At 46.9% G+C, this 19454-nt stretch overlaps 1 protein-coding gene across 1 annotated transcript; it reads right to left on the bottom strand.

The window, feature by feature from the left end:
* Window positions 1–3128: 3128 nt before the first annotated feature.
* Window positions 3129–19324, bottom strand: nol10 (nucleolar protein 10). The gene is made up of 21 exons (XM_036542071.1): window positions 19137–19324; window positions 18641–18686; window positions 18458–18556; window positions 18137–18214; window positions 17260–17297; window positions 16893–17029; window positions 16106–16171; window positions 15416–15476; window positions 15239–15324; window positions 14928–15006; window positions 14592–14741; window positions 14008–14074; window positions 12729–12781; window positions 10887–11013; window positions 9382–9461; window positions 9057–9155; window positions 8750–8842; window positions 8311–8484; window positions 7414–7691; window positions 6642–6744; window positions 3129–3798 (listed from the first exon to the last, which is right to left on the bottom strand). The coding sequence occupies exons 1-21, from the start codon at window positions 19200–19202 to the stop codon at window positions 3664–3666; spliced, it is 2115 nt and encodes a 704-aa protein (XP_036397964.1). The 5' UTR covers window positions 19203–19324; the 3' UTR covers window positions 3129–3663.
* Window positions 19325–19454: the final 130 nt, after the last annotated feature.

The raw sequence follows: 19454 nt of genomic DNA, 5'->3' as shown, positions 1-19454 counted from the left end.
AAACTGGAAACCTCATAAAACGGCATCTGGGTCTCAGCAAGAGCCCGCGGCCACATCCTGCAAACTGGCCTCTGCAGACTTCCTCTCGTTGGGGGGGCTGAGGACCTGCAAAAGTGGCTGGGGAAAACCCTCTGCCTTGCAATGCCCCTCCCTGTGCGAAGATCAGTTTTGGGTAGTGGCCATTCAAAGACCGCAGATCCACCAACCCCACACTGAAAGCCAATCTCTATCCCAAAGTTATGGATCTGATTTGTCGACTTCCTTTGCCTACATTGTTCTGACATGCCTCAGAGACCTGCTGCAAAGTGGGATCGGCCCCTGACAGTTTAAGGTCTCTGAATCACTAGATTTGTCAGAGAGGCGAGGAGCCAGAGATACCTCTCTGGTAACACAAACAGAAGCAGACTGATTTGTCTTCTCTGGCTTTTGTAATCCAGCCATTGGTTTTTGTGTCATCCTTTCTCTCAACAGGAAGTGCCACCCAAGGCTGACCCACTTCCAGAGACCCATTTCTCCAGTCACCATGGCAATGCCGCAGTGGAGCAGAGACAGCAGAATTTATAAAGACCCAAGCATGGGCAACAGCCAGTAACTCAAGCGGCTGTATTGCACCATTCTGCCAGTCATTGGACACGGCACAGCAAGGCCATGGCTGGGCAAATAGTTTACCTACACTGTGCTCCACCATGCTCCTAAAGGAAACTCTGCTTTCTTCGTGGAGGTCATCCTTATCTCATGTTCAATTGCAGTGAACTTACTGATGAGGTATAAAGTTATTTTATAACGGACACAAATTGTCACAACCTCTTACTCTTACTTTCTGTCTCTCTCTCTGTTGCTCTCTCTCTCTCACTCACACACACAATGCAGGAAAGTAGGCCAACCTTTTCTGGACCGGCTTCTCTGTGAATTGGGCCCCTGATTGCAGTGTCTCCCTTCTCTCTCACACAGACAGTGGTTAAGACCAGACACAAAGGACCGCGGGCCTCTGCCAGACTGTGCAGACTTGAGAACCTTTTTTCCGCGCCTCTCCCCCCACCCCGCCTGCTGTAGGCACAGTTGGAGTTGAATTTCTTTCGGGGTTAAGATCAAAGGGCTGGAGGGAAAAAAAAGAGAGACTGCGTCATAAAACCAGACCGCTCTTCTTTCTGTACCTCACTCCATCCTGTCCCAACTGGCTTATGTCTACCATTGTTATCGGAGGAGCCCCACACCTCTTTCTCTCCCAGTGACACGCAAGGCCAGTGGCTTCAACAGCAGTATAGGGGGACCCAGTTCCCCTTTTCAAAAAAAAAAAGGGGGTGGGGGTAGATCATTTAAAGAACAGTGAAAGTAGAGAGAAGCAAGAGAGAAGAAAGTGCCCGTAATTGCCATCGGCCTCATGTGTGTGCTGTCCCAGGTAGGCGAGGACATGGGTGTGGGCACACTCCACCTACAAAAAAGAACATTGTTCATAGGAAGAACAATGCAGGTCCAAATGGCAGGTCATTTAAGGTTTAAGTGTGTTAAATCATATTGTTTAAATATATATATATTATTTTTTTGTTTTTCCCAAACACCCAACCCTTACTTTGCAGGACTGCTCTTAAGAAAAGAAAAAAAAACAGGGAAAAAGTAAGAGTACTGATAAAGATGTAAACTTTTCCAGCTCCATCATGGTCTTGCATGGAAGTGTTTGACAGGGAGGCTGGAGGAAATGGAGATTTAGGGAATGGTGTTCCACGTGGCACTTCTTTAGCTTCATTCCATAATGGTGGTTAAGACAAAGCCTCCTCCTTGTCTCCTCTTCCCCTAAAGTACTTCTCAATATTTCCCTGTTCCTCAAAACCAGAAGACGAAAAGATTCGCTTTTTTCCCCTGAACACCACAAATGCCCTTTAAGTACGTTTCAAGGAAAACCTAAGGGCAGGAAAATGTACAAAGGCGTTTGAACCTTTGGTTTTGTGCTAAATTTCTGAAAGGAAATGTTTCATGTAATTTACCGCTGCCACTCCTAGCAACAGCGCTGTCCATGAGTAAAACCTAAGTGGTGACTTTGACGTCAAATATGTGGATGGAAATATCTGCTTCTTTCTTGTTCAGGTGTCTAAGGCCTGATGCATTTCTATTGGTTTACTCCCCTTTGTTCCTTAATATTGTGCTGTACACTGTGTTCTTTGGTTGTGTGTAGCATGGCACAATGAACTGAAAGTATAGTGTACGATGTGCTATAAAGTATTCACAAGACACATTGTGAAATTACTTTTAGTGACACCAAATGGACTTTTCTATAGTATACGTTAGTGATTCAAATACACAAATCTTAATCTTCAGTGTTAAATTATTATAATACAAGACTGGTTTTCTGCATGACATCACTACAAGCAATACTTTCATGGCATATAAACCTGTTTGCTCCCCCTACTACACCTAATATTTGGCTTGGAGTAAAGGACAGCATGGCTAGGAAACCTGACGTCACATTTAATCAGCAGACTAGACCAGCAACCTTGGAGAGGTTGGCTGTAACTAAAACTAATTTTAGGCTACCTTTTCCAAAGGATCTTTATATATTTAAAAAGCAAACCAATAGTTTTTCTAAGACTGACTTCCAGCTGTCCCTCCATTCAGCTCCTCTGTACATCCACACCCAGATGTGTCATTTTTGCTTAATCAATTGTCTCTGAAATCTTTATTTTCTGTGGAGGCGAAAAATCAACGCAAGCACCTCTGTCAGAGTCTATGAGTTCTCATTTTGTATAAACCATTGTGAGCGACGCCAGTGGAAAAGTGGATTTAGGCCTTGTAAACACATAAACTAGAAGATCTACCTGCTGTGTATTTACTTACAATATAACAGGATAAAACTATTCTGTAAGAGACACTGAGACTGCCCAAATGTATGAGTTCAGTGTTACACCACACATCAATCATGAGTCAAAAAAGAACAAAAACTGTCTGTGATAAATTCAGACACATTCAGCTCTCACTGCTAGAAATGCTTTGGGCCTTTCTGTTACCAGTTCTGTTACCAACAGAAATGGTGACTAATATAGGCAGGGAAACCGTGAAAGGGCACTCAAAATCTTACAGTTCACCACAAGTCACTACAGCAACCTTTAGTAAACTGTAAGATGGTGAACTTTCTCAGAGGTTCTTAATTTATTCAAGATGGGAAAGGTGGGGTAATGAAGACACACAGCAGGGAGAGTTGGGCTTAAAAAATTTATGGTCCATGTCTGACACTGAGCACACCTGTTTTATCTCAACAGAAGACAAATTTCAGGAAGGGCTGTTGAAGACTCCTGCCTCCACAGACACAGACTTACACATACATACATGACAGTTCTGTACTGACTCCTCCATGAACAACATTAATTTCTTCAGCATACTTACTGCCAGATTAATAGATTGCATAATAAATTCAAGTCCAATTACAGAGTAATCCTTTACATTCTTTGAAGAACACAGACTTCCCTGACAAATGTGAACATGCACAGTCATCTGTCCAATGACCTGAAAGTGGGTTTCACAATTAGCTTCTCTGGCACGATACCAAAAAAATATCAAAAGTTTTTAAAATTACTATGAGCAACTGTACATAGCCGTGTGTCCTCTGTGAGAGGTCACACCAAACTCCCCTAACTGTGAGCCAGTTCATCGAAGGAGAATTCCACCTCTCCCTCAGTACCGCCCCCTGCCCCGCCCCCAGCCACGCCCGCGCCCGCGGGTCTGCAGGTGTCCGGCGGACCGCCTCACTTTCCTCCTCTCCTCCTGATGCTCCCGCTCTGCCTGCTGCTGACGATGCTGCTGCTGCGACTGCCGGAGAGAGGGACAGACAGGGGGACAGGAGGTCACTGCAATGTCACCTTTAACAATACACACAAGCTCCTGTCTCCCTCATGACTCTTGATGGGGTTTTCGTGAACCGCACGTGCACACTAACACAATCATACACAGACTACACACACCCTCCTCACTGACCCTAACATACACACACTACGCCTCCTGTCCACACACACAAAACAAACGCCAACAACATTTCCTGATAAACATACACACTAAGACAACACGGTGTCCACATGCAGTCCACATACACACAAAACCATGTCCCTTGACATGAGACACAAAAAAGACACCTTGTACACTTACACGGCCCACACTAAAACAGGCCACAGTCAAACACACAAAAATCCAACACCTTTGACACATACACAGTGCGTATTAAAAATAACACCCTCACACCTAACTTGGACACATGGCCAACATCCCACATACATTAATGACATTGATAACATCCAGTATACACACTGCTTTTGCTCGTCTCTCCAATGGCTGACACTGTTGCCCTCTGTCACTGTTTTTGGTACAGAGCTGTGATTTCCAGTAGTACTCTCCTCGTAGTCTAATCAGCCCTCTCCTGTTCAGACAGACAGACACAGCACTCTGCTCCCACAGTTTACTAAACACAGAGCGCCCTTAACCTTGGCTTCCCGCCCCTGTCTCGAGGTGGAAGGGCTTTGCTGTAAACCCAGGGCACCAGCTCTCGTGAGCCTCCCACCCTTCACACTCCGCCCTGACGCCCGCTATTCCCATGTTTACCCTCCTGCATGAAACTGCTCTGATCTTGGAAAACAGAATTTGCCATGTCAGACAAGTCAAAGTCAAATTTCACCAGGAGCCTGTGGAGCGTGACCGAGTTAAAGAGATCTCTAATCTTTAATCTCTTGCTCTAAAACCCAAAACAAAGAGAAGGGGGGCAGAGACGCTCATTTTCTCGGGGGAACAGCCTCTAATGCACCACAAAAATGCTATACATTATTGAAGCTGCACAACAATTAGTAAAAAATGTCTGTGACAAAGGTACGCCTGCAGCAGAATGCCACCAGGTTTTAACTTCAATGGCCTAGAAGAGGGGAAACATCCTGACATTCTGCAGTCTGCAAACGGCGACATTTCCTGGTGGCTACGAAACTCAGCATCAATCACAAAGCTATGCTGCTGCGTTTCTGAGGAGGGACAGCGCACAGAGGCTGCAGAAAAGCGCAGGCCCGGGGAGCGCTCCCTCGTCTGTGACTGACTGCCTGTCCTTGCTCTGACAGCCTGGGGTCATCTCAGGCCACTCCAGTGTCTCACAAGAGAGAGAAGCTCATCCAATCTCAGAACCCTGACACAGAGAAGCTTGGCCCACCTACTCATTCCACTGTCTTGGTGAGGGTGTTATGAGGTTAACCTGGGCCACAAAGGTAACATATGGCCCTGAGCCAGGTGGGAACAGCAAAGTCATCAGACTATGTAATTTTTTGCTACCACCATTTCTGAACAGAACCACGTGGAGCAGTTGCCTTTTTTTTTTTTTAGCTGATAGCAAGTGAGCTGGTCAGTAGAGTTGTGACAAGATAAATATGTGACATTCTTCTCATTGGTGCTGGACACAATGCGGAGGGGAGGAGAGACACAAGCTCTCCTCACCATCTGGGCGGCTCAAAATGTCTGGCGGCAGATTGAGGGTCTGTGAAAGGCGGGATCCAGTGTGGCATGATGGGCCAGCACTGCCATTTCAGAAAAACAGTGGAAAAACACTGGGGCTCCACAGGCTTGTGCTCAAGATCCTGGTTACCGTTCCCAGTCCTGCGGCCCCAAGTGGAAAAGCGGCTCAGGGGAGGGAGAGACAAACCGAGGGAAACTGGATATTTAGTAAAGAAACCTCTTTCCAAGCGAGGAGTAAGGCACTCCCCCTCATTCATGGGCACTTAACACAGGCCTCAAAATCCTGCAGGGGGTCTCAATGACAGGGGCACAGGTATGTCTGTCGTCTCTCCCTCCTCAGCAGTGTTGAGATGGACTTCCCTGCTGCAACCCCTGTAGGAGCCCCAGTTCAAGGAGCTTTGTGCAGCGCACCCGGCACAACGGTTTCCCACTGGGCGAACACTGACCCACTCTACAAAAACACCCTGTGACCCCCGCACTGCTGACCCCCTTCTCCCACACGACTTCACCTCTCGGCTCTGACAGACGTCACAACAAGTACTAAGACAGAGAGCCGAAAAAAAAAGAGACGGCGAAAATCCTTTAAACCAGTTATGGACAGAAAAGGGGTGGGGGGTGGGACACAGTTCACGGCCTCGCTGAGAACGCCCACGGCAGGAAGAATGCACTTGTTCCGCAGAGCCAGAGAGAGAGAGAGAGAGAGAAATGCTCCACAGAGATTAGCACAATGAGTTTCACATAAACGGCAGGACAGCAGCACAGGGTCGTGTGTAAATCTGATGCGGGACACAGCATAAGCCCCTTGTGCGCAGCCACAACCTGGACAGAGAGGAACTGGGGCGAGCGGGCCACTCTTCCACTGCTCTTCTGAGGGCATGAAACACTGTAGAGTGCATGTTTTATGTGTTTGTACATTTTGAAGTATGCTAAATACAGGCTTTCTTTTCTCGTTTTTACAGTTTTGGGTTTAGGTTTTGCGGTTTAAGGTTTAGGGTTTGGGGGTTTGGATTAACGTTTAGGGTTTAGGGGTTTGGGTTAGGGACTGGATTAGGGATAGAGTTAGGGTGAAGCATGAGTCCATATTCCACTTCTTCTAGAGCAGGATCTACTGTGATGTCAGGAGTTTAGGTTCTTGCACCGCAAGGAGCTACTGAGACAGGAGCTGCACTCACCTTCTTGAGGGTGAAAGTGAGCTGTTTGCTGCCGACCGTCGAGTCGGCTACGGTGAGGGTCCCGGAGTGCTCCTCCAACTTCAGCCGGTCCTCCAGCGAGGCCCTGTGACATACACACACACACACACACACACACACACACACAAATACAAACACGGCACTTCAAAATTACTGTGAAAATATACACAGAAACACCTCAATATGGGCAGCGAGTCCTATGAGGGTGAACTTAACAGAAACAAAATGCGACAGAAAAATCAAGCACATCGAAAATTTCTGCAAAGCACCAAGGGAGGTGAATGTCAACAAAATGCTGCATCATCACGGTTTGATGGAAAAAGGGGGCAAAGGCTAACCGAGTTAATGGGGTAAAAGCTTATGAAACCCATGTACCCTGGACTTTTCTGCGCTAGAAAATTCAATGCATACACCTACTGCTGCCCTGTTGCAAAACTGGACCTGCAGACACATTCTTACACACATTCTTACACATACACACAGCAGCTTTCTCTTCTATATCTGGAATCAGCTGACTTGTTTTATTACCCCTGTGCTGAGCATGTGTCACCTGTCAATAACCCGACAAGAGCTTCCGTAATCCTGCCCCAGGTCATCTGCGGGCTGCACATTCCCCGCCTGACAAAAGGACACCTAAGAGAGCAAGGCGCGGAGCCTCGTCTGGCCTGCCCCGCGGACAGAGCGGGGTGAGTGTGAAAGGTCAGAGACAGGCGCACACCCCGCCTGGGCTGTGAGGCCGGCGGCTGCCACTCACTTCTGCAGCTTCTGTTTGCGTGCCGCCTCCCCGAAGCTGCGGAACTCCTCCCCGGCCTTGATCTGGAAGAAGCGGGGCTCGGGGTTCGGGGCGCCGCTCTGCAGGCTGGCGTCCCGGTCCTGCTGCTTCCTCTCCTGCCGCCTGCGGTCCCTCTCCTCCACCCGCAGGAGGCGCCGCTGTTCCCGCACCTCCTCCACCCAGCTCTTGTCGTCGTCGGAGCTCTCCTCTGAGCTGGCCTGCCCCTCCGGCTCCTCCTCCTCCTCCTGGTCCTCCTCCCTCTGCGGGAAAAGAGGGCGGGGCAGGGGGGCACAGAGTAGTCAATGGAATGGGCAGCCAACTTGGACACCTGATTCAGGCCTCTATTCAGGCTAACAGTAATGTAAAAACATTCTTACATATTTCTTCTGCTAGACATACCTGAAATGCCATTCTACTGACAAACACACCTCAACAATGGCTCAAACACTGGCTAGACCACACATAACAAGACATGTGAGGACACTGCCAATCCTGCTCAGTTCACAAATACGCCAAAGTACAATAACAATGTTCCACGCCATTGAAATTCCTGTTTAACTGCTTTAACGATGCAATTTGTAATCTAGGAACACAGCTGACCAGACTGTTTTGACTAAATCACCTGAATATTAACACAGACTTTCAGTGAGTCATATCAGTAACTGGAGAGTAAACTCGGTGAGATCAAAAAAAAAAAAAAAAATGATGTAAGCAGCTGTCTGGCCACACAACTCGATGCTGTTAATAACTGGCAGGGTTATTAAGACGGAGGAGCTAAGTGGCTCAGAGTAAAGCGGGTAAGCCTGCGGGTTCTGCTGGAGTGCTCCCATCATGCCCCTCTGCTTAGCCACCCGAGACCTCGCCGTATGCGCCTCTCACCTGTTGGGCTGCGGCCTGCTTCTCCAGGAGGCGGAGCTTCTTCCTCCTCTTCTGGCTCACTTTGGACACGATGGGGTTGAGCAGGCGGAACTCCTCGCTCTGCTCGTCCACCTGGTAGTCGGGGTTCTCAAACATCACCTTGAAACGGTTGTCGCTGAGGATACTGGGCATGGCCTGGAAGGGGGCACATGAGGGAGAAGGCAAAGAGGAAAGAGGAGAACACAGACATCAGTAATCCTGTCAACTGAGCATGTCATGTACCGGCCTGTATGGGTGTGTGTTTGTGTATGTGCATACATACTATATATATATGTGTGATTCATCGCATGTTTGCATGTGAATGTGGAAACATGTGTTTGCCATTATGTGTGAACATGTATACGTGTGTGAACATGTATGTGTGTGTGTGTGTGTGTGTGTGTGTGTGTGAGTGTGTTACCTTGCCCTTCTTCTTCCTGCCAGCCTGCTCCTCCTCATCGTCTCCTTCCTCCATCAGCTTGATGGCCAGCTCCTTGTTCACCTTGGGCAGCTTCTGTCTCAAATGTAGGGACATCAGAGAAGGAGAGCCACAGCGCCAGCGAGACACTGCTAAAAGCCCATCACAGACACAGCCACCAGAGGGTGGAGCACTGGACATATCACAGGCACAACTGGGATGAACGCTGGACATCCCCGGCATGTAACAGGCACGTAATGTGGCTCTACAGAGCCCTGAATAACCGGAGGAACTGCCCCTCCTCCCTCACCTTGACCTGCACTCTTTGTGTCCTCGTCTCCTCTATCTTCTGTCGGATCTTGTCCTTGCGGTACTCTTCATAGGCGAACGGGTTCGCCATCGTCTTCACCTGGAGAACCCAGCCCAGATAATGGAACACGTCAGCGCCAGGAGTGCCGTTAATGTTCTACAAAGTAAGCATTTTCACGTGTATACACACACACACACACACACACACACACACGCACACACACACACACACACACGCACACACACACACACACGCACACACACACACGCACACACACACACGCACACACACACACGCACACACACAAACATACACACACACCTACCTTGTGGTAGAGTCGGATGTCCATGAAGAAACCGTGCATGTAGGCTCGCAGAAGGGCTGAACCCACCAGGTGAGAGAGACCTATGGAGACACAGGTACAATTAATTAACAGCAAACATAGATGAGCCAGGTAAAAGAGCTGGGAATGGGAGAATGGGAGCACAAGTACCAAGTATCCTATACAAACTATAACGGATATAATGTTATTTGCCTGTACACGCGGTTGCCTTGTCTGACCTGTACATTGAGAACAGAAGGCACAATTGGTAACAATGAAGGTTCAGTTTAACTGGAACGCATGGGGAATTTTCCAACACATGTATGCAGATTTTGAGTTATGCAGTTTATGAGTTACAAAAAAAGCTGTGTCTCACTAATGAAAGACACAGCTAAGTTGTCATTTCAAATTCTGTCCTTGAACATTGTGTTCTCACCAGTTCTGCTTTATACCAGTACTGGTTCAGTGCAACGTTACGCCTATGCCTCAGACACATGCCCCCAGGTGAGCATAACCCAGGTATTCTAGACTACAGAGGTGTCTTAGCTTGCCGAGTGATTACACTGCAAGTCACACGAGCTCCACCCAGCACAGAGCAGCACACAGGGATGCCATTTCATTAAGCGTGGCTGCTGAATACATTTCAGGGATATAAAAATAAAGCATAGGAACTTTAAGACCGCAGCTCCCAGAGGTTGAAGATATTATGAAGTTTATTAAACCACAAGAATCATAAACGTCCTCTGTCACAGCTGCTTGCTACAAGGGCAAGTGTTCCGAAACGCGTCAGCATTTTATGATCCTCGTGGTTTAATAAACTCTGTAACATCTGTAACCTCTAGCAGCTGCGGTCTTGAAGTCCTTCTGCTTTAAGCTTTAGGTGGAGTTCATGGACCATGCATCCCTTCTGGTTCATTTAAAAAAAAAAAAGTTCGTCTTCTGTTTATGTGGGGCAGCACCATTACCAGTATTAATTAATTTTTGGGTTTCGTTAAGCGTTGTGTCATTTCATTAAGTGCAGACGCTAAATTCATTTTAGGGCTGTCCTTCCATTAAGCGTGGCCACTGAGTTCACTGCAGCGCTGTCGTTTCAGACAGTGTGGATGCTGAATAGGCAGAGGTTTTGGAGTGTCGCCCTGGCCGCCAGATCATCCCTGGCGTGACAGGGAGACTCCCTCAGCCGACACCAGACACCATTGGTCTCCCACTACTCCAGCCCACCGTTACATAAGCACGCATTCCACAGCCATGCAGCTCCCCCCCCCCTCCCCCGCCCCATCCAGCTGCTGCTCCCCTAATTATCACTCTTCCTGTCATCAGATGATCTTCTTAGCCCCTCCCAACCCCCACCTTTCTCACACTCTCTCTCCCTCACTGTACCTCCCTCCTGCACTCTCTCTCTACCTGCCCCCTCCCTCTCCATCTTCCCGCTCTTTCTTTCAGCTCCTCCCTCCTTTATCTCTCTCTTCTCCCGTCTCTCTTTTTTTCCCCCCCTCTCCCCCGCTTACCCAGGTTTTCTAGGTCCTTTCGGGTAACGAATTTGTAGTCATCGTAGACGGTGCTCTCCGGGTTCTCCTCCAGTTCCTCCGTCAGGTTGTCCAGGAAGGAGCACCAGCGTGGGGCGGGGCCCAGGGCCTGGGGGACAGGGAGGGGGTGTGAAGGAAGGGAGCATAGAGGAAACGGGGAGGGGGGGCTGATATCCAAAGCACCATCTACACTTCCTCACATGAGGGGGAAAAAAAAAGTGGCTGTGGGACAGATCAGACTGATCTGGGATCTCGCCACCCCGAGCGTCTCTCCATACCAACATGCCTGAGAAAACCGCAAGGTCACATAAAACAGGATGTGCCTCCTGCCTGCGCCACAGGGAGGGTGAGCGCACAGATGGACCGGACTGTGTGACGGTGTCTCCACTCTCCACTGACTTGAGACAGGCTGGTGTGTGTGTGTGTGTATGTTCCACTGTCTGCCGCTCTCCCCCCACTGATGGTGTGCCTGCCAACTCGCTCTCGCTCATCCTCTCCCCTGACTGCATTTCAGGCAGTGCGACTCTAGTCACAGACAGTGTGTTTCTACATACACTATATGGCCAAAAGTATGTGGACACCTGACCATCACACCTATATGAGCTTATTGGACATCCCATTCCAAAACCATGGGCATTAATATGGTGTTGCCCCCCCCCCCCCCCCCTCGCAGCTATAACAGCCTCCACTCTTCTGTGAAGGCTTTCCACAAAATTTTGGAGTGTGTCTGTGGGAATTTGCACCCATTCAGCCAAAAGAGCATTTGTGAGGTCAGGCACTGATGTTGGACGGGAAGGCCTGGCTCGCAATCGGCGTTCTAATTCATCCCAAAGGTGTTCAGTGAGGTTGAGGTCAGGGCTCTGTGCAGGCCACTGGAGTTCCTCCATACCAAACTCATCAAGTCTTTATGGATGTTACTTTGTGCACAGGGGCACAGTCATGCTGGAACAGGAAACAGCCTTCCCCAAACTGTTGCCACGAAGTTGGTTGCTATCCTTCACTGGAACTAAGGGGCCTAGCCCAAACCCTGACAAACAGCCCCAGACCATTATCCCTCCTCCACCAAACTTTACAGTAGGCACTGTGCATTCCAGTAGGTAGCGCTCTCCTGGCATCTGCCAAACCCAGATTCGTCCATCAGACTGTCAGATAGTGAAGCGTGATTCAACACCCCAGAGAACGCATTTCCACTGCTCCAAAGGAACAAAGGAAAGGCGGTTTTTATGTGCTATGCGCTTCAGCACTCGATGGCCCCGCTCTATAAGTTTGTGTGGTCTGCCGCTTCATGGCTGAGCTGTTGTTGCATGCGTGTGTGTGTGCGCAAGAATGTGTCTGTGAGCACGTGTGTGTGTTCATGTCTTCAGTGTCCCTCTGAAGAAATACAATGTGTTTCTGCCTGTTTGCGTGTTTGTGTCTTTGGGCTCCCTCTCTAAAGAAAACCAGTGAATCTCTGTACGTGTGTCCACCCTGTTCCCAAAGTGAGTGTCCTCTCTTTCCTGTCTCCCAACACAGTGACTCTCTGTCCCTTTCCCTGACCCACACTGTCAGCCTCCTCTGTCAGTCCCAGGGTCAAGCGCAGCTGACCAGTCCACTGTTAGTTCAAATCAATCAACGGTCACAAGAAACCAGTCAAAGGCCTGAGTCAGTACTTCACACAAAGAGTGCAGGTCCCCCTTCACGCACAGAGGGAGCTTGACTCTGCAGACAAGAGGCCACACTGACAGCTAAGCAGACCTGAAAGTGGAGCCCTTCCTAGAAGTAAAGGGACAGAAAGTCCACTCAATACTGCAGATGGATATCACAGAGTGACCAGCTATAACTCACAGGTATGTAGAATGTATTCATCTTGGGGTCCTCGTTGGCTGTGAACAGCATTCCTGTTGGGGGGGAAAAGACCGGATTATAACGATCTGGGTCGCATTAGACTTTCTGCCCTCGGCAAGGACGATCAGCTCCGTCTCAAAGAGCAGCCCACAAACCACAGCCCACACAAGAGCACGGAGAACCGTAGTCTGGGGTGGAATGACAACTTGACCACAACATGACCGCAACCAGAGGGCAGACATGATACTGAATCCCAAGTGGGCCATTGAGATGCTGATGCAACTGTTGCATTAATATTTTTCTTTTAAGATCGTTTTTTCCCTGGAAAAAAACCCTACTTAACTTCTTTTCAGTCTGTGTAGGTTTCATTGAATAATTCACAAAGCCACATGAATAATTGTATGAATTTACTAATTATACATTCCAGAGGATACAGACTTTGAGTAATTATACCCTGAGAGAGCATCTTTAACAGTTTAAGTGGAGGACGGTCTTTGAAAATTATTTTAACTGAGTTTAATTGTTCAGCCAGAAACACTTGAATGACAGACCCTGGTATTTAGTGTAATTAAGACAGAGTTGAGAAACTGCAATCTTGCAGCAGTGCCTTGTGATCTGCTGAGCTGATCACAAACAGTCACACACTTGTGCTGCCATCTGCTGGTGCCATTAGACAAATGCACCACATCAACACTGATGGAGGGCCACACACACTGCAAACTGTGAGTGCAAGAGCATAATTAAACTGTTTCCGATAACTGTGCACAGTTTGAACTCAAGAGATGCTTTAACCATAGACAGCCGATGCACCAAAGGCCTCTGTATGATGTGGGCTGACTTGTCTCCAGCAGCAAAGTTCTCAGAAAGGGCACATAAGACCACCACAAGTCCAAGGCAAGTACAATCAGGAACCACTTTGCTATTGCATTACAAACAGCCAGAGCTGTAAGAACACAATGCTCCTGAACAAGTTAGTAGCTACTGTTTAGAAATGAAGAGCAGTGAGGAAGTGCTAGTATAAGTGAGTCAGCCTGCTTCCATCTGTGCAGTACAGTAGGGGTAGATAGGGGAGTCAACCTGGCTCCGGTTCTGCAGTATTGCCAGGTAAGTGAGTCAGCCTGGTTCTAGCTCTGTAGTAGTACAGAGTGGGTATATCAGCAGCCCAGCCTGATTTCTGCACTCTCCATGTTGCAGCAGAACACCAGGAAGGCTAACAAAAGGGGAACCCACCACTTACATACAAGCCAGGTACACACACGCGAGAGCTGGTCACACCCACCTGAGCCAGGATACACGCACACATCATTGATGTCATGCTGGGGCTCGATTGAGGAAAACACTTTGCCCTGCAAAGTGCAAAAGAAAGAAAAATATCCAGTTCAATTTAGCTATCTGGGAAATGCTAACACAGTGAATGTACGGTGTCACGGTTGGTATGTAAAAAAAGGCATGGGAAGAAAGAGCAGACACATAGGAATGAAAATAGTCATAAATACACCTGAGACAGACACATGGAGATTCATCACTGACTATTCCATCTGATGAACTCCCCAGCACAGCAAACGAATGGAATGCAGCATGCCACACTAGATATCACAGGACCGCAAATTAGTTGTATGCTTTGGTGTGCAGGGGACAGTCTTATCTTTCACACAGAGGAACAGAATGAGAGCAAGCCAAACAATACAGGAGGAGACAGATAAATTGAGACACATAATTCAGACTATTTAGGCTTGTCATTTTGCCTATAATGGAGAGCTCCTCGTTTTGCCTGTAATCTAGAGCCCAGACAGATGCAGAGAGACATAGATCCACACAGACAGGTAGACAGACAGACAGACAGACAGACAGACATGCACTCACCGTGTCCCGGTTCCAGATCTTGATGATCTTTGCGTCAGCAGACAGAACCAGGTCCAGCTGGTTTTGGAAATTTAGGGACTTGATGGGTAGGCCGTAGTAATGATCTTTCACCAGCAGAGGGCAACTGGAGCGCAAATCATACAGCAACACCTACAAACCATAAAAGCCTATAAGAAAAACTATACAGATGCAAAACAACTACATTGCAATTATTTCTAGCCTATCTGAGCTGCTTCACTAGATCTGATTCAAATTCTTGTTAGTACATCTGTACTAACTATATGCCCTCCCTCTCTTGGTAGAGTCTGAAGCTGTCTTGTTGGCCCGATACACTACCTGTCCAGTGCTTGTCCCAACTGCCATGTTCAGACAGTCGTTGAACTTGAGGGCACTGATAGATGGCAGGCCTTCCACCCTGGAGCAGAGAGATGACACAGGACAATCAATCAACAAACTGCAGCAGATTCCAACAGCAACAACCTTCCATACCACATAGCACAACTCGCAACCCCTGTCCTATTTACCATATGTTGACCATGTGCTCAGGCACTGTGCAGACAGAGCCTCTACTCTATGTATCCATGAGCCTGTAGGACTGCCACATGACTGCTTAAACGCTGCCCTTACATGGTCACAACTGTACTTACTCTGTTCCCTCGGTAACGCTGCTCAAGGCACAGTCCAGGATGCCCACCCGGCCCCGGGTCCGAGGATCCCAGCACTCCACCTTACCCTACACACACACAGACAGGAAATCACACGGTCACACAGGAAGCTGATGAGTCCAGGGTGTCAGCTGTGGCTTACAGACTCAGCACACCTACCTCTGCTGTTCCCGTAGCAAACAGGTGATGGATGGGGTTGATGTCACACACATTGTTCTCTCTGCAATTAAAACAGAGAGATGTAATCCTCAAAGAGCACTGACCACAGATTAGACCTGAGACAGAGTGTTACAGAACCACAACAGGCTTAGATTAACAGTGAAACACATGTATAAGATGGGCTACAAACACATACACTGGGGAAAAGGAGTAAAAGACTGCAGGGCAGGTACACATAAGGTGTGTAACAGAGACAGTGGGGTACAGAAACACATGTAAACACCAAGCACATAGTAAACAAACACACAGTGTGTAGCACAGGTAGCCACACACACACAGTATGGAACAGGTAAACACAAATATACATTCACACAGTGTAGAACAAACAGACATAAACACAGTGTGGTGCAAACACACACACACACACACACACACACACACACAGTGTGGTACAGGTAGTCGTACAGAGTGGTACAAGCAAACACACAAATGATGAGGTAAAGGTAAACACACTCAGACAGAATGATACTGGTATACACTTACTTGAGCATACACACAATGTGTTACACATTTAAATGAGGTACAGGTGTACACACTTGGGTAAAGATTCATAAACACAGAGACAGACAAAATGCAGAAAAACACAGACACACACACACGTCAACTGATAAGCACACAGTGGATACTCACACTGCATCTGTCTGTAAGGAGCTGAGGAAACGGCCTTGCTCAAGATTCAGCCTGTAAACCTCAGAGCTGAGAGAAAACAGGGCTGTTAGTATGACCGACCCAACTCAACTAAAGCTCATTCACGAGACCTTAATCTGATTTTTCTGACAAGAATCCGTGCGTATTCGAAAAGGAGAAGGATGCACACTGAAGGTAAGGTAAATTAATGCAGATAACAAAAGTTCAATTGCAAGGAGAATTTTGTGCTCTAAATCCTGTTTGCAAGGTTGTGGATGGTCAAGACTTTGGTAAAACCAGAATATCAATAAAACAGTTGCAAAACTGAACTGTGCATTATCTCTTAACTGATAGCCATAAGTTATTTTGCCTTGGACAATGGAATGAAAATTAGCATATAGAGAACTATAACGCATATTGAGAACTATATGGTCAATTATGAGTCAAATAACACCAAAAATGTAGAACATACACATTGTCACTGGCTGTTTTCTGTAAAGCCCAGAAGTCCACTCTCAATGAAAAGTAACCAAAGTCCAATTTATAATAAGTGAATAAATGTTAAGAGCATCAATAATAACACCAAATTAAAATTTAAATTAAACCATGAATGAACCTGTTCACATTTATTTTTTAAATCAAAATTTACCTTATGAGGTTAATGGAAACAATTCCAGGAATACATCAGACACTGATTTGAGATTCAGATGGTATAACTCTGTAATTTATCTCCTGTAAACGTTCTCTTTTATCTCCTGTAACCGTTCATGATCTACACCACCACTCTTACCTGGCGCCCACAAAGTAGAGATCACAGGAGGGGTAGTGGTAGGAGAAGTCCCGTCCGAACTTGGGAATACGTGTCTTGTAGTAGTGTCCGTGCTGAGAGTGGAACTCCACGTAGCGATCGCAGTGCAGAAACACAAGCTGCATAGATACACACATGCGCACGCACACACAAACACACACACAGACAGCAGTGTTGTCAGAAAAATGACGATCGAATCAACACATTTTACAAACACACTCAATTAGTAATGCTTGACAGCATATGAAATTACAGATCACAGATCATTTTACTGTGACGCCTGGCTCCAGTCCTTTTTCACATTGAGAGTGACTTTGAGACATTGTCACCTTTCACAGGAGAACCTCACCTTGGAATAGTCATCAGATAGGATGTCAAAAGCCACCACTGCAGACAGAAAACACACGGGGTTACACATTTAACTAATGAAAATATAGGAAACCCGAATGCATACTGTTTTACCAGACACTGACAGCAAAAACAGCTCTACAAATAACATCACAGGGGCCGGTGTTCCATGAATGCCATTTTCACCACATGACTGCTGATGACCCTGTTAGGCCCTAAACCCAATGTATTTGTTTTGTTACCTGAGAACTGATGCACAGCCCCTTGGGAGCAGACGGGGAGTGAAGCAGTGGTTAAAAATTAATCACCGTATTACTCCTTCACCCATGTGAGCTTTCATTAGAGAGGGTGGCGTTCAGCATCAACAGCGCATGACTGTGAACACCTGACACCATTGCTGAGAGAGCAGGATACTGTTCTCATACAAAGTCACTAAGAGCCGGAACAGAAGACATAGACTACTACCCCATACAACAACCACTGACAGCCCTAAGAAAGAATATACAGTTCTCACACAACGACCACTGAGAGTTGGAGGACAGGATATAGGCTGCTACTGTCCACACAAGAACCACTGATGGATGGATGACAGGATCTCCTCCCACAAGAAAGTCACTCAGAGCTAGACACACACAGCAGCTCCAACACAGGTACTCATAAAGCACCTACACACAAAGTTACAGGTACAATACGACATTAATGTTACACATTAGTTCCCGTTTCAATATAACTGAATATCAGGTGAATAATACCACTGAGACAGCTGAAAGACACTTATTTTCATTACTTTTTTATGTAATGACAACATGTCAGTTTTGTTTCAGAATCATTCTAAAAGAAATATGTGATTCCAGTTTACAGTTAAATTTTCCACTCACCATCAGAATCCAGACACCTTTCAAACTTCAGGGACAGCTGGTAAGTGTCATAACAACGAATCCTGGGTTTGTAGGTGCCTGAAACAGTTTCACAGGTCAATGAGTGTTTTTTTTTTTTAATTTCAATTCAGATATTAACCTTTGTTTACATCACCTCCTCTAACACCTAACAATAACTCTGAATTCATCATGTTTCAGTTTTACAAAAAACTGAACATAACAATGACAAAAAGCGCAAGTACAGGTGAGTATTAACAGACTCATCATCATCATCATCATCATCATCATCATCAGGGGGAGCCGGTGCATTCAGTCCCTCACCTGCAGCCAAAATGTACTGTCCATCCCGAGACACCTTTATGGAGGTGCAGACTGTGGGCATGTCGAAATCCTGGATAAGTTCTATCCTGCGCTGGACGTCTGAGGATGAGAGCGCGGCGGAGCTGGTCAGCACAACACATTCCCAGTCATCCACCCCTACTCATCGCCACCAACAGTACTCACCAACATCTTTCTTTTGCAAGGCTCTTTTCTTCCTGTCTGAGAGCCACTAGGAAAGATAAATGGACATGCCAAAATACAAATGTTAAAAGAGGCCATCTTATATTTGCACAGATATAGAGCATTGTTATGGTGAACGAAGGCATTGAGCTACAAAGCTAATGTGGCTAGGTAGCATAATAGATATTTCTGGGGAAAAGGCAGAACAATGTAAATGGCATACTGACCAAGATACACAATTAGCCACGTTTATTTATGACATAGCGACACAAGTTTAGTGACTAGCAGCAAGTTGTTCTCCTGTCTTCCACACCCAGCCAACTATCACACCAACTTAATAACCTTATGCTTTAGTGACATAACATTACTTCGAACACTGTCATCGATCATTTTATGTCTGCGGTGACAGCTATCAGAACTGTGTACTAGCATGCTGTAGCTATGATGCTTGTCAGCTAACTAGCTAGCAAACAAACGGGATAGCTATACATTGAATTACCTCTGGTAGAGATTTTCCGTGGCTTAAATTATATATCTTCACGTCATTCACGCTGGATATCTGCATTTTCACAACTGCCAGTTGATACTCTCACTCATAACACAAAGTACACTGGCATTAGCCCTAGATAGCTATGATTTCAATCTCAAGCCTCACTCCACGTTGTTCCACTGAAACATCCAAGCCGGTGCATGAGCGAGCCTATAACCGGAAAAACGTCCACCCGCTAGTAGGTTCCGTGTGGAACTCTAGCCAACACATCTTTGTCTACATGTATTGGTTCCTAGGCACGCTAAAACGGGGTTTATTTTGCCTTAG

Source organism: Megalops cyprinoides, chromosome 12 (genome assembly GCF_013368585.1).
Source record: "Megalops cyprinoides isolate fMegCyp1 chromosome 12, fMegCyp1.pri, whole genome shotgun sequence".
NCBI lineage: Eukaryota > Metazoa > Chordata > Actinopteri > Elopiformes > Megalopidae > Megalops > Megalops cyprinoides.
Note: the sequence above shows the minus strand (reverse complement) of the source record. Positions and strands in the feature narration are given on the sequence as shown.

Coding starts and splice junctions, on each gene's coding strand:
- nol10 (XM_036542071.1), bottom strand. CDS start 19,202: ATGCAGATATCCAGCGTGAATGACGTGAAGATATATAATTTAAGCCAC. Junction 9,156..9,381: donor ACATCCGACTCTACCACAAG/GTAGGTGTGTGT, acceptor TGGGTTCTCCAG/GTGAAGACGATGGCGAACCC. Junction 3,799..6,641: donor TCACTTTCACCCTCAAGAAG/GTGAGTGCAGCT, acceptor TCTCTCCGGCAG/TCGCAGCAGCAGCATCGTCA.